Source organism: Pelodiscus sinensis, chromosome Z (genome assembly GCF_052426305.1).
Source record: "Pelodiscus sinensis isolate ZL-2025 chromosome Z, ASM5242630v1, whole genome shotgun sequence".
Classification (NCBI taxonomy): Eukaryota; Metazoa; Chordata; order Testudines; family Trionychidae; genus Pelodiscus; species Pelodiscus sinensis.
The window spans coordinates 9684814-9700886 of record NC_143085.1 but is presented as its reverse complement, the minus strand read 5'-3'; the positions used below and the strand labels follow the sequence as shown (position 1 = coordinate 9700886).

At 44.4% G+C, this 16073-nt stretch overlaps 1 protein-coding gene across 1 annotated transcript in view; it reads right to left on the bottom strand.

Annotated features, from left to right (window-relative positions):
* The window catches only part of MED13L (mediator complex subunit 13L), a 371515-nt gene that overhangs the window by 231993 nt on the left and 123449 nt on the right, over window positions 1–16073 (bottom strand). Inside the window, exon 3 of the mRNA XM_075898187.2 lies at window positions 15378–15462. Within this exon, the coding sequence (XP_075754302.2) occupies window positions 15378–15462 (85 nt within the window). The remainder of the gene's footprint in view (window positions 1–15377; window positions 15463–16073) is intronic.

Genomic DNA, 16073 nt, shown 5'->3' with positions numbered 1-16073 from the left:
TCAGGTTGGAGGAAGGTTACTAGCGGAGTTCCTCAGGGATCCATTTTGGGGCCAATTTTATTTAAACTTTTTATCGCTGACCTTGGCACCAAAAGTGGAAGTGCCCTGATAAAATTTGCGGATAACACAAAGTTGGGAGCTACTGCTAATTCAGAAAAGGATCGGGATATCATACAGGAAGATCTGGATGATCTTGTAAATTGGAGTGATAGCAATAGGATGAAATTTAATCGTGAGAAGTGTAAGGTTATGCATTTAGGGATTAATAACAAGAATTTTAGTTATAAGCTGGGGACACATCAGTTGGAAGTAACAGAGGAGGAGAAGGACCTCAGAGTCCTGGTTGATTATAGGATGACTATGAACCGCCATTGTAACATGGCCGTGAAAAAGGCTAATACGGTCTTGGGATGTATTAGGAGAGGTATTTCCAGTAGGGATACGGAGGTGTTAGTGCCATTATTCAAGGCATTGGTGAGACCCCATTTGGAATACTGTGTGCAGTTCTGGTCTCCCATGTTTAAGAAGGATGAATTCAAACTGGAACAGGTACAAAGAAGGGCCACTAGGATGATCCGAGGAATGGAAAACCTGTCTTATGAAAGGAGCTTGGCTTGTTTACCTTAACCAAAAGAAGGCTGAAGGGGGACATGATTGCAATCTTTAAATATATTAGAGGGATAAATACCAGGGAGGGAGAGGAATTATTTAAGCTTAATACCAGTGTGAACACAAGAACAAATGGATATAAGCTGGCTAGTAGGAAGTTTAGACTTGAGATTAGACGAAGGTTTCTAACCATTAGAGGAGTGAAGTTCTGGAACGGCCTTCCAAAGGAAGTAGTGGGGGCAAAAGATCTATCTGGTTTCAAGATTAAACTAGATGGGTTTATGAAGGGGATGGTTTGATGAGATAACATGATCTTGGTAACTAATTGGCCATTCATTATCAGTGGGAAATAGGTCAATGGAGAGATGATAGGAGTTACTATAGAGAACTTTCTGGGTGTCTGGATGATGAGTCTTGCCCACATGCTCAGGGTTTAGCTGATCACCATATTTGGGGTCGGGAAGGAATTTTCCCCCAGGGTAGATTGGCAGAGGCCCTGGAGGTTTTTCGCCTTCCTCTGTAGCATGGGGTACAGATCACAGCTGGAGGATTCTCTGCATCTTGGGGTCTTCAAAGTATTTGAAGGCTTCAATATCTGAGATATAGGTGAGAGGATTATTCTAGGAGGGATGGGTGAGATTCTGTGGCCTGCACTGTGCAGGGGGTCAGACTATATGATCATAATGGTCCCTTCTGACTTTCAAGTCTATGAGTCTATAAGTCCCTCTGGTGTAGGTATCTCAGTGCTGTGGTAGACAGTGCCATAGATGACTACACCATAGTAAACACCAGTACCTATGGCTATATCAGTGCTGATGTGGTGGCTTTGTGGTGCCGGAGAGCAGTGCAGATGGATGTTGCAGTACCATAGGGGTGCCCTGCTGCACCAATGAAGTTTGCTCTGTGCTGCAAGAGATATTGTATGGTATGAGGCAGCATGTTTGAGCCTGTGACCTCAGATCAGGATCTAGGTGCACCGTACTTACAGGGTAGTGCGTCCGATGCCAAAGATGCTGGGGAATCATATGTGCTAAGGTGAGGTACTGTTGAGGCCATCAGTACCGGTTTAGATGCAAAGTACCGTTGTGGAGATGGGCCCGTACGTGGCACCAAAGAAGCGTACTTTTTCACGGGTTTCTTTCCTTGGTCAGGCTGAGAGACTTCTACTACCATAGCACCAAGGTTCCCTGTAACTTGCGCGGCTGCATGACCCTTTTCTAAGCCCCACGCAGAGGTTCAGAGTACCACATTCGGGCAGCAAGCTCAGCTGATTGGATGAGGAAGGGGGGCAGGCACTCACTTCCTCACGGTGGAGAAGCAGCAGCAGCTGCCTGCTGTACCGGCTCCAAACTTTTCCTAATCTTTTCCCTCCCCAAGAGAGGTACTCTCAGTGCAAGAGGAGACACCACACCATCTGGAAGGAGAGCCCCAACTCTGGGATCATTTATCTCTGATTCAGTTGAATATTCTCCTTCCCTGAGTCTTTCAACCGTCCTCAACAGCACAGGAACAATCTGACCAGAGGTGGGACAGTTCTACAGTGTTCCGGAAAACCACATCTACATACTCTCTACCACCCTTAGCTCCTCCAATTCAGCCACGCTGGCCTCCAAAGTCTGTATGTGGTCTCTGAGGACCAGGAACTCCTTGCACATACATCGCCTGTTCACAGGGAAGGTAATCACATGTGCTATATTGGATGCAATAAATAGGATAATCCCCAGTCTGCTGCTGGACTTCTGCCTGCATTATCTCCTACAGATAATTAAAATCTTGTTAGGGCATTTATTTAAATCAGATAGTTTAGGTTTTAGTTTAGTTTAAAAGAAGTTTTAAAGAATGCCAAGTGTATCTATCCCTATTCACACTCCCTCTCCAAACTCACTCACAAAACTCCCTGTTAGCCAAGCTCCCTGGTCACTAACTCGTGCGCTTTATATGGCCTTAGCTTTCCTGATAACTAGGGGGTAGGGCTAAGGTTTGATGAATGAAAAAGGGTTAGGTTTCAAAGCCTCATTAAGAAGCTTCCAGCTTCCAACTGCTGGCCTCAGCACACTATCTTCAAACAAATAGCTCAGCATACGGATCTCCTAACAGACACAAACAAGCTCAGCAAACAGTATCTTTCAGGTGACCAGCAAGTACCCCTCAAACACAAACACATATACTACAAACAGCCAGTTACCCCAAGATCCTGTAATTGCTCCTCCTTCAGCTGGAGAACTCCCTCACGAAACTTCCTGTTTGCTGCTCTTGTTCACTAAGGTGACGCTATGAGGATGAGTGCCTCCTTGTCCTGCCAAGTCCTGAGAAGGACCTTGTGGCCCATGAAAACTGGAATACATCTGCTACAGAACCATGAATGGTTCCAGAAGCAGCAGAACAAATGGCTGCTTGTTGCAAACAGGTCCACCTTTGGAAGATGGAGAGGAAAACATCTGCTCTTAGGGTCTACTCATGGTTGACGAATGAGTCGCTAATGTGGTTTACTAGGTTCTTCTGCACCTCTGGCAGATATGAGGCCCATAAGTGGATGCAGTGAGCTATACTAAAGTCCCATGGGCTTCTAGACATAGGGGAGAAGAACACCACCCTTCCTATTTGTTTATACAGAACATCACTGTGGTGCTGTCTATCAGTAGTGAGATGCATTTGCCTTATAGTCTTCTCCTTCAAGTGGTGTCCCTGTCACTCTAGGTGACTATAAAGCAGTATATACATCAGGCAGCACTGCTTTGGAGTCACGAGGTAAAATGTTTTGGAGTTGCGATTGTAAAATAGCAAGGACAGTGGAGCTGGAATAGTTCCATATTGAAATGCATAGTGTTGGGTCAACGTGTAGTGGGATGACCAAGTAGCCACTCTACAAATGTCCACAAGAGGAACATTATGGAGAAAGCCATCACCCAAGTTGAGGGAGCTGTGATCCTTTGTGGAGGACACTTGTTGTGGAGAGTGTAGCATGTCTGGATGAATGATTATATCCATTACAAGATGCACTGTGAAGACATTCCTGAACCCTTGAATCAGACAGCTATAAAAACAAAAAAAAATCTTTGTAGTGTTGCGAAAGGATCTAGTTCTGTCAAGTTTAAGAGAAAAAAAACAGCACACCGTACTTCAAGGGTGTAGAGAGCATCCTCCCTGGCAGAATTATGTGGCTTAGGAAAAACATGGGAACATGCGGTTGTAATGCAATCCTTTCCTGGGAAAAAATGTGTAAGGGGGATCTGCCTTCAAGGCTGAAATTTCCCCTACACATCTGGCAGTTGTGATGGCCAACAAGCATGCCACTTTCATCAACATGTAAAAGAAACAAGTGGTCAAGGGTTCAAATGGAGGTCTTGTCAGAGTGTTGAGAAGGTAGGCTAGATCCCTGCTCATAGCTCAGGGTGTAACACGTGAAGACTGGTGAGGAAACACTTGATGAAGTATCATGAATAAGATCATGAAAGCACCAGCAAAGAGATTGTGAAAGATGGCAATAGCTGGCAAGTGAAACCTTTAAGGAACTGAGGGAAGGGCCTACTTTTTTTAGGTTCAGTAAGTTATTGAAGACAGTAGATAAGGAGATCTTGGTGGGTTATGACTGTCTCTGGTGACACCAGACCTGAAATTGATGCCACTTATTCTGGTAAGTATATTGTGCTGAGGGGCAATGACTGTTTAATAGGACTTGGCTTATTCTGTCAAAACAGATATGTTAGTTATCTTGGAACCATGAAGAAGCCATATCTTGAGTCGGAGAGCCTATTGGTTGGGGTGGAGTATTTGGCCTCGGTGTTGGAAAAGAAGTTTGGGAAAAATTGGGAGTGTATGGGAATCACATGTAGTTATTGAAGGTAGAGATACCATGGCTGTCTGGGCCACGACAGGGTGATTAGAAACACTGTTGCTCAATCTGCACATATGTTGTGGATTGCTCTAGGAACCAACGGAATGGGTGTAAAGGAATGGTGTTGTCCATGGGAAAAGGAAAGCGTCCACTAGTGATTCCTTTTCAAACCCTGCTCTGGAGCATAAATATCATAAAATCATAGGGTCAGAAGAGACCTCAGGACGTCATCAAGTCCAACTGCCTGCCCAAAGTAGTACCAACCCCAACTAAATCATCCCAACCATGTCTTTGTCAAGCCAGGTCTTAAAAAGCTCTAGGGATGGAGATTCCACCACCTCCCTAGAGAACCCATTTCACTGCTTCACCACCATCCTAGCAAAACAGTTTTTCCTAATTTTCCACCTAGACCTCCCCCATAAGTTCCATTTGTGATTAGTTCTCTTTGCAAAGAGATCTGTAAGGGACCATCCCCATCTGGAGAATATCCAGTGAAGAATTTTTGGATTGAGCTCCCATTTATGCAGTTTGGAGACTTGATGGCTGAAAGTATCCACAATGATGTTCTGGTTGCCCAATAGGCACATAGCTGTAGGGGTTATGTAGTTCACTATGCCCCAGTTACAAAACTTCATCACCTCCATGCCCAGTGAATGTAAGCAAGCCCCACTCTGCCGATTCATATAAAACATGCACGGTGTATTGTCTGTGAGAATGCAGATGGTTTTGTTGCAGACCATTGGAAGAAAGTGGTAGCAAGCATTATGCACTGCTTGTAGCTCAAAAATGTTGATATGAAGTCAAGCCTCTCTGGGACACCATTTGCCCTGAACTGTGTGATGATGCAAGTGAATGGCCCAACCGATAATGGAGGTGTCAGTGATGATCATGCGAGATTGGCTGTGTTGTTGAAAGGGGACGCCGTTTAGCAGGTTGAGAGGCTGTGTCTACTAGCGAAGGAGGTGAGGCCTAGAGGACGGAGTGATACTCATTTATTTAAGCTATGCTAGGCAAGTGTACACACTGTTGCCAATGAGCCAGCCTTGGAGGCACTGCACGTGTAGCGAATTGCACCAAATAAGTGATGGCTGCCAAGTAGCCCAACATTTGCAGACATGTGTACACGATTGTAAGTAGGCTGTGGAGGATGGAGTTGATGAGATCAGAGAGGGTTCTGAGATGAAGATGATGTACTATGACCCTGGCTCTGATGGAGTCTAATAAGGCTCTTATGAATTCAATTTACTATGTAGGCTCCAATGTGGATTTTTGGAAGTTTATTAATAGTCTGAGACATGTGAAGAGGTCTCGCACTGTAGTGAACGTGGTAAAAGTCAGTTGTCAGGAAGTATCCTTGATTAAGCAGACATCTGAAAGCATCTTGGAGAAAACGTGGGGTACAATGGAGAGACCGAAGGGTAGTACTCAATATTAGAACCAGTTTCCCTCTTCCATTGCTGATATTATATTTCCGGGGTGGCCAACCCGTTCTGGACGAAGAGCCAAGATATTAGTGGATCCAGCGTGAAGAGCCAGGGCAAAGTTGTAGAGAATTTTTTTTAAAAAAGCCTGACCCTTTAAGAAGCACGAGCAGCATGTTTTTCTGCTTTTTGGCCTCAGCAGGCTCCCACCGGCCACCACCATATTGGAAGCACCAGACGGCTCCCCCTGCCCCAGTGAGCACAGGAGAGCCAGGAGGCGGGAGCCATTCTCAAGGGTGCAGGGGCGGCTTCAAGAGCCGTGGGTTGGCCACGGCTGTTATAGTTCCTAGTGTGATCATCTTGACCTGTAATTCTGGATAAAGCTATTTAGCCTACTGAGGTCTAGAACTGGCCTCCACCTAAGCTCCCTGCAAGCTGTGCAATCATGCAGCTATTTGTTGAGCCCCAGTCAGAGGTTCCCATGCAGGCAGGGAGCTCAGCTGACTGTCTGGGGAGGGGCTGCCTGAGCAGTTTCAAATGGAGCAGCCTGCTTCAGATAGAGGGGCTCCAAGAGCAGGTAAGGAGGGTAGATAAGGAGGAGGAAAGGCATGAATAAGTGGCTGGGTGGGGGAATGCTGTAGAGCAGGAGCGTTTAGGGAGAGGCAGAGGAGGAGGGAGTAATTAGCTGGGAAGAATTGGAGGAGAGGTGAAAGCTGATTGTACGGGGTATGTGGGAGAAAAGGGGGTGGGTGGGTGGGTGCTGGTGCAGTAGTGGAATGGGTTACCTAGGGAGGTGGTGAAATTTCCTTCCCTAGAGGTTTTTAAGTCCTGGCATGACAAAGCCCTGGCTGGGTTGATTTAGTTGGGATTGGTCCTGTTTTGGGCAGGGGGCTAGACTCAATGGCCTCCTGAGGTCTCTTCCAGCCCTAGGATTCTATGATTCTATGACATTGGGGTGAGGTGGAAGCAAGGAGGAGTTTCTGCTGTGTGTCTTAGGGAGGAGTAGAGAGTTTGTACTTACTTTTTGAGGAGTACGGGATCTTTCAAAAAAGGGTTGTTGGTTTTTGTTTTTTTAAAGAACCACGTCTAGACCGTGCTTTCACTTTCAAAATAACCTTTTTTGAAAGACCGCTGAGATGTGATTATGCAACTGAAGCGTGGGATATTTTAATCCCCGCTTCATTTGTGCTTATGATTTGCCTAATTCACATCCCTCTTTCAACAGAGGGATGTAGTTTAGACATACCCTATATGTCCTGTCCCAACTCCCAGCTAGACTGCTGGTGCCAGCAAGTTGAGAAGCAGGATTTTATCCCAGCCCTCTGCTGGGCTGGGGGCGGGGGCGGGGTGGGCGGAGAGGGGAGCAGATTGCATAAGTGTAGGTATGGGGAAAAGGGTGGGTGGATGGATGTTGGCACCTGTGCAGTGAGGTGGAGTTTATTTGGAATGTCCCCCTGACTCACTTGCTATAGTCCTCTCTGTCTGTCTGGGTTGGGGGAGACGGGAGACATCAGGCTGCATGGAAAGGTTGCCAGTACATTTGCAGGATTATATTTCAAACAAAGTTTCCATGGGTGTTAATGGCTTAAGGTAAGAAAGAAAAAAAGATTCTTTTAACAGATTTTTTGGAGTGTTTTAGAGATCTAAAACTCTGATTTTAATTATGTTTTTAAAACCCTATTTTAATAATTAATACATGGTGAACTGTATTGCATTAAGGCCAGATCTTCACATGTGGTAGAGTTCTGACTCTTATGAGTCAGAAGCGGCAGGTGTTAGGCATGAAAATAGTTGTTTTGTAGGATGATTTGCAAGCTCTTTGAAACATGCATCTGTCAACAAACCCTGACGTCATGTGTTAATTTGTTCTGGGGTTTCTAGTCTTTGAGTTAGTGATATACAAAAGGTGAAGATTTCAAACTGGGAAAACTTTTATCTGTCCCCAGAGAAACTGTATAAGAGTTAGTGAATGACTTTTACTCTCCTATCCAGTGTCAGTAAATATTGTATGAGCATGCTCTATAAGCAAATACTATTCCTGGTTGACACACAGATTTATATAGCATTTTAAGAATGAGCTATGTGTGGATAATATGTTTCTGGGTATGTTAGCCCTTGTTTTAATATATTTTCTTCCACACATATGGACTACTATTTATCGATAGAGATATAGATTTTTTTGTTTGTTTTTATTGGTGGTTCATAGCCACACACTCCTTCAATATTGGTGTTGAATAAAATAAATTTCAACCTGCTCAAAAGACAATTCAACCCGACTAAGAATAGAAAATGTTAGAGGGAACACTGGTAAAGAGTAAGGTGGCAAATTTTGCAGATGAGACTAAACTGATCAAAATAATTAAGAACAAAACAGAATGTGAAGAGCTTCAAAAGGATTTTACAGAACTAGGTGACTTGGCAACAAAATGGAAAATGAATTTTAAATGTTGATAAATGCAAAGTAATGCACATTGGAAAAAGTGATCCCAACTAAACATACAAAATGATGGCGATTAATTTAGCTATGACCACTCAAGAGAGAGATCTCGAAGTCATTGTGGATAGCTCTCTAAAAACATCCACTCAGTGTGCAGCAGAAGGAATGCAAAAAAGCAAACAGAATGTTACGAATTATTAAAAAAGGGGTAGAGAATATAAGTCAGAGAATATCTTATTGCCTGTATATAAATCCAGGGTATGCCCACATCTTGAATACTGTGTACAGATATGGGCGCCTCATCTCAAAAAAAGATATATTGGTATTGGAAAAGGTTCAGAAAAGGGCAACAAAAATTATTAGGGGTCTGGAGCGGGTGCCATATGAAAAAAGGTTAAAAAGACGGGACTTTTCAGCTTAGAAAAGAGGAGACCAAGGAGGCATATGACAGAAGTGTATAAAATCATGACAGTTATGGAGAAAGTGAATAAGGAAAAATTATTTACTTGTTCTCATTACATAAGAAGTAGGGATTACCAAATGAAATTAATAGGTAGCAGATTTAAAAATAAACAAAAGAAAGTTTTTCTTCATACAGCACATAGTCAGCCTGTGGAACTCCTTGCCAAAGGAGGTTGTGAAGATTTAGCAGGATTCAAGAAAGAACTAGATAAATTCATGGAGGTTAGGCCCATCAATACTTATTGGCCAGGATGGGTAGGAATGGTGTCCCTTTCTCTGTTTATAAGGGTCTGGAAATGGATGACAGGAGAGGGATAGCTTGCTGATTCCCTGTTCTGTTCACTCCCTCTGGGGCATCTGGAATTGGCCACTATTGAAAGACAGGATACTGGGCTAGATGGACCTTTGGTCTGACCCACTATGCTGTTCTTATGGTCTTAAAACAAGCTAGTTTGTGTAATCTAGTTTTGCTTCAGACATGTTACTTTCTCAGGTACTCAATTCCATGTTTACCATTATTTAACCCCCTGTCTCCACAAGTAAATATGCTCATGAACACTATCAATTTGCTTAGTGGAACTGGAATAAGTGAGCTCTGAGTTTTCATAGTGCCCACAAAATCAACACTTATATGCTGCATCTCAACTCGGAGACCATAATGAAAAAGCAACAGTAAATGAAAAAGGAAGAGATAAAGTACAAAAGAAAGTCCAGAGATACGGTTCAAGATCAATTAAAAACAAACAGCCTAGAGAGTAAACTATTCCATTATTTTAAAGACAGAAAGAAAATAAATCTGTCCCCAACAAGCTGTTAAACTGACACAGAGATGCATCAATTAAAAGCTGCTTAAATTTTTAATGCATAAATTTTAATAAATGGAACAGAACAAACAAATTAGTCACCTTATCTTGAATATACACAAAAGAGGTTTGGGAAGACAAAATAAGAGGAAAATGCAGAGAGTAAAAATCTTTCTCTACACTAAAGAATTCTTACAAACAGTTCCTGCTGTTGCTAACAACAGTTCAGCCACACTTGTGTTAGTACCATTAGAAGCCCAACTGTGGACCGCTCTTTTGCTTTGGAAACTATTTTCAGCAGCGTATCAATTAAACTTGCTTACAGTAAATCTAATTAACATACAGTTGAAAACAGCTGAGAGTGCAGAGACCTGCCTGCACTTAAACTCCACATTGCTAACAGCTGTGCAACTGAACAGATATAGAATTTTTTATAAAACTTCTCTAGTGTTGACAAGACATAAGATGATATCTATAATATTATCATGTAACTTATTAATGGGGCATTCTCAAATTTAAAAAGTCAAGATTCCAGTACTGTTATCTTCAAAAGATCAAAAATCATAAGTCAGACACTCTAAAATGAAAAAGTGAATAAGGAAAAGTCATTTACTTGTTCCCATAACATAACAATTAGGGGTCACCAAATTAAATTAATAGGCAGCAGGTTTAAAACAAACAAAAGGAAGTTCTCCTTCACACAGCGCATGGTCAGCTTTTGGAACTCCTTGCCAGAAGAGGTTATGAAGACCAGGACTTTAACAGGATTCAAGAAAGAACTAGACAAATTCATGGAAGTTAGGTCCATCAATGAGTTATTAGCCAGGATGGGTAGGAATGGGTGACGGAAAGGGATTGCTTGATGATTCCATGTTTTGTTCACTCCCTTCTTGGGCATCTGGCATTGGCCACTGTTGAAAGACAAGATACTGAGCTAGATGGACCTGTGGTCTGACCCAGAATGGTGTTCTTATGCTCTAAAATCATGAAACTGGCCCAAAACTCAACATTCTAAAAAAAGATTAATTTTTATTTTTAGTGTCAGTCTTCTGATTTTTTTTAACTCCCCCTGCATACCTCCAGGGTTTATCCATGTGATTATTTGTGTTGCTCACTCTCCCATATACTGGATAAGGAGATTTTTGGCCCCTGCTGCAAAAGGTCTCATCCCCACATCTGCCCATCTCCTGCCCAGCAATTAAACTTGTCCTCCAGGCCACATCCAACCCTTCTCTATTCGGTTCCTTGTAGGTTCAGTCCCCCAGACCTCATCATCACCGACTTATCAGTTCAATAACCGTTCCCATTGCTCTCAGTTCACCTTCCCAGCAATTACCCCATCCATTTAGAATCTACCATGAGTACAATCCCCCTTTCCCATCAACCCTCACTCTCCTCCCTTCAATGACATCCGTCTATAGTCCACAACTTCACCTCTGCTTAGAGAAGGGGTCTCACACTCACTTTACCATAGGGACAATGCCAATCCTCAAACCCTCCTAACAAGCCAGTGCCCACCCCCCTCTAACACTGCTCAGGTGAAGTAGGAGCCTCTGAGTATTCTCCCATGTCTGCAGGTCTGGAAACTATGCCCACCGATCCCTTGCACACCCCTAGCCTCACCTACTGCCCCTAGGCGATTTAAAAACCCATGGCACTCTTTGCCACTACCACTGGCACTATGGTGGGGCTAGAGTGGCTTCTAGCTGCTAGCACCATGCCACTGATGACATGTCCCTGTGGCCCAGGGGAAGTGTATCCAGAGAAGCAGAGTGGCCGGGCTGGTCTGAGATATCATGGAAGCATGGTGAAGAAGCTGCTGCATCTCTGCTTCCCTGGGGTGAGGGAGCTAACTCTTGCTGCTGACCCTCGCCACGCCCCCTCAGTAATCCCTGAGACTGTATCCATTGGGAGGAAAGGGCTTGAAGGAAGGGGTGCATTGGGAAGGAGGGAGGAGAAAGGAGCAGGGTGGGAAGAAGTGGAGCAGGGACTTGACTTGGGGGAAGGGTACATAAGAACAGCTATGCTGCGTCACACCACAGGTCCATCTAGCACAGTATCCTGTCTTCTGGCAGTGGCCAATGTCAGGTGCCCCAGAGGAAATGAGCATAACAGGTAATCCATCAAGTGCTCCCTATCCTGTAACCCATTTCCTGATTCTGACAAATTCTCCCAGGCCGCAGGGACTCTCGTTCCAGCAGTGGTGCCCAAGATGTATTGTGCAACTGCTCTTGGGTCAGGAATTTTAGATCCTTAGTTTAGATTTCTTCACCCTTCCCAAGCCGGAGGGGGGGGGTTTCTACAGTGGGGTTTCCCCTCTTATTCCAGTGTTGGGAACAGCTGCCCTTGGCTTATAGCTGGAATCAGAGCTGTATTTATACCTTACACACCACTAGGAACAGCATGTTCAGTGTCCCCCTCTCCTGGTGCCTACAATATAGAATACAAATACTTAGGCCTGATTTACACCTAAAACTTAGGTCAACCTAGCTCATCATCAGGGCTGTGAAAAATGTATACCCCTGAGAAACAAATTAAGCCAACTTAAGCCCCAGTATAGACACCACTATGTCAACAGAAGGCCTAGATACCACTTCTGGATGAGTCAGGTTTTCTACAGCATCAGATACTGCTCATCTAGCAGCTATGCTACTGTAGTGCTTGTAGTTTAGACATATCCTTAGATCTTGCTTTCTTAATGCTGAAGATTTAGACCAGTGGTCTTCAATCTTTTTACACCCAAGATCACTTTTTAAATGACAGACCAAGCCAAGATCTACTGCCCTGCTGCTTCCTTGAAGCCCCGCCCCTTCTTTGAAGCCCCGCCATCTCTATTCTCCCCCTCTCCATCACTTGCTATCCCCAATCCTTATACTGCTGCTTTTTTTTTATTATTCTTCTATGGGAAGAGGTTTTTCCAACATTTGGCCTGTCTAGACTGGACCAAATGTCAGAAAAAAAACCCTTCTTTTGGAAGCCTCCTTATTCCTGGTGGAAAGAGGACTATAGGGGTGACCGAAAGAGCCTGTTTGCTCTTCCTCTAAAAAAGCGGAAGAACAAACGCAACCCTGGATGCAGAAGAGTTTTTCTGGGATATCTCCAGAATCCTGAAAAACTCCTGCAGTCTAGCTGAACCCTTGCTGTGTTGAGACAGGATGTGTAGTCTCTGGGGTGAGAATGAGGGATTTGGGTATGGGAAGGGGTGAGAGGTACAAACTCTGGGAGGAAATCTGGATGCAGGAGGAGGTGGAGAAGAGGACACTGGCTCGGGGAGGGGGCTCCAGGCTGGGCAGTGTTGGGATACTAAGCAAGCCACAGGCTTGTGGATGTGAGAGTGCAGGAATTTGGGTTGGGGTGTGTGAGGGGCTCAGGGCAGGAGGTTCCAGTGTTTGATAAGCTCAGTTCTAGGGTCTGGGGAAAGGGAAATCCAGGAGTGGTTGTGGCCAGATGGGGGCTTGGCCCCAATGGGGGGTTTGTTGGCCAGGCTTCATTTTTAAATAAAATACTATGTTAAACACAAAAAGTTTCTGCATTGTCTTTATTTATGAGAATGGCAGGGAACCTGCCTTCAGTCAGGAGTCACTGACCCATAGAAAAGTCATTTGGGAGCAGGGGACACAGTACTGGGGAGGGGTGCTAGTGGGTTCTGGGGCAGGGAACAGGGTGCCAGTGGGGGCTGGGTGCCAGGACAGGTTTCTGCAGAGGGGAGCAGGGAGCAGCTGGCCATGGCGCTCAGCCAGGGTGCACTAAGCTTCATGTGGGCAGGCGCAGAGGGGAAGCCACCCGATCAGCTGGAGTGTGGTTCAGCCTCCTCCGGGCTTAACGCCACAGCCAGCTGGCCAGGCAGCTTATCCTCTGCGCCAGCCCACATGGAGCGTGGTGCATCTTGGCTGAGCACCATGGCCAGCTGGCCGGGCAGCCGCTTCTCTTCCCTCCAGCCCACCTGCCCTGCGCTCAGCCCAGGGAGGCTGCGCCTAGCTCCAGCTGTGCTGGAGCAAGCTTCCCGGGCTGAGTGCAGGGCAGCCGGGCAGGAGTGAAGAGAAGCCAGTTGGGAAAGGTGTGTCAAAGAAGAAAAAGTGGACTGTGCATTATCCAAACATTCCATCAGCTATATGCCCAGTACCCCATGGAGAAGGACTGCCGGTTCCTGATGCACCAGAATCATTCTCACTTGAGTCAGATGAGGAAGAGGATGAAACTTCTGGTCCTGAACCATCAATGTCACAGGACCCACATTTTCTCCCATCCTCTGAACCACACCTCATAACACAAGGTGAATGACCTTGTCAGGGATTTAGAACTACCCAAGAGTAAGGAAGAGCTGTTGGGCTTCAGACTACAGCAGTGGAATCTCCTGGCAGGTGATGTTGGGGTTTCCATGTTCCGTGACCGTCAAAAGGATCTTGTCCCATTCTTCTTCATGGAAGGTGATCTTGTAGCCTGCAACAATATCGATGGTGTGATGGCAGCCCTCAACATTGTTCACGATCCAGATGAGTGGAGACTGTTCATTGATTCATCGAAGACGAGTCTTAAAGCTGTTTTGCTGCATAATGGCAATGCTTGCAGACTATTGCTGGACAGTGACAAGAGATGCTCCATTTAATGAATACAAGAGACAAGCCAAGAAGCGCTGAGTAGACACTGAATAGGACTAAACTATGTACATAATAGTTTTTTGCCTTTTGTTTCATAATAAATTTTATTTATATAACCCTTTTGCTGATTTTTAAAGTGTTACATAAACAGGACAGGTGAAATATTATCATGTAAATCCTTTCGGGCGCCCAGGGGCGGGGCCATGCACGGGCCGCGCGCCCACGGGGCCGCACATGCACTGCGCGCCCAGGGCCAAAATGTGCCGCGACCCTAAGACAGGGGCCACCCACGAGCCACACGCCTGGGGCTGTCACAGCATATGTGCCATGCGCCTGGGGCAGGGTCGGCCCAAATTGTTCAGCGGGCACACATAAATGGCCCAGCGGATGCCATAGTGCCCGCGGGCACCACATTGGGGACCACTGATGTAAAGCAACCATAAACACATGAAAAGACCTAGGTTTACAATTTATGATTAAAACTCTACTATCTACACAATATACATAGACGTAAAATGTAAAAACTTAAATATCTTGGAAACAGTAGCCAATCAGTTGTTTTAATTGTCATATTTGAATTCAGCACATCAAAATACATAATAAATAGCACATTTTATCTCTGAAGCAGACGACTTCTAAAAAATTGTAGACCAGTGTAATAGGCAAATCCTGCCACTCCCAGGTATGGAGGTTCTCAGGTGCATAAAAGTTGACCTGATTCCACTGTGAAAAAAGGGCAGATTTTCAAAAACCCAGTGTGTTGCGCCCACGAAAACTCATTATGCCATCTACATGTTTTGTTTGTCTCTAGGGCGCTGCAGGACTACTCGTTTTTAAAACAGGTCACACCGGCTTATCTACTTCATACATCATCTTTCTTTATAGGAGAGTAGGGGACTAGACAAATGATTTCATGAACCATTCCCACCTTTCCTCCCTCTCAAAGTATCACAGGCAGTAGTGTCAAATAAAAAAAGACTGAAGTAGTGTTCAGAGAGTAGATCCACTGTTGTCATTCTTAGTCCTAAACTGAAAATGGATTTCTGTGCAGATTTCTCTAGTGCCTAGCTCAGTTGTCAAACAAAGGGTTTTGCCCAAAAACATGTTTTAAGAAAAGGATTTTTGCAGTATTTTCTCAATGGTGCCTTAACATGGTTAATATTATTTTATGTAGCTGAATGAAACACTTGAAGGGGAGATAGTTTCTCTTACCTTTCCAGCAGGTTGTGGATTGCTTTGAAGAGCAATGTCCTACACTCATAGGAAAGCCCATTCTCCCACAGTCCTTCCTCCACCACTGTAAAAATATGCAAAATGTCAGAATGTTATGCAGTTTGGGGAAGATTTAAACCAGTGTTCCTTGTAAGATGAGCACTTGGGCTGCTGCCCAGGAGAGATTCAAATGCCACCCAGCTAATTAGTAGATCTCCCAGACTCTCCCACAGCTGGCACCATGTTTTTCTATTGGTAAGCACATCTGCACACGCATTGGTGCATGTAACAAAATTTATTTTGCCCATGGATGGAAAAAATTAGAGGGAACATTGGTTTAGACTATTAAAATAAACATATTACTGCAGGAATCAGAACTTTTAAAGAGCAGTTCATTTCTTGAAGCTATTTGCATTATAATACATAATAGTATACTTAGCATAGGTTCAATCTTTATAGCTTTGTAAGTACCAACAGAAAATAAGAGGTTAGGGAAAATGTATTAATTGCAAAAAGATATTTATAAACAAACAGTACAGATCTAATATCACAGCATGAATCAGAAATGTAGCACAGTTTTTTCATTCTTTATTTCTCCTCCTTGGCATTGCTGTACCACTTCCTGCAAACACATTAAGATGGAGTGTGTGTTCCTGGAACACATGGCTATGTAGCATTTACAATTATGTTAATAAA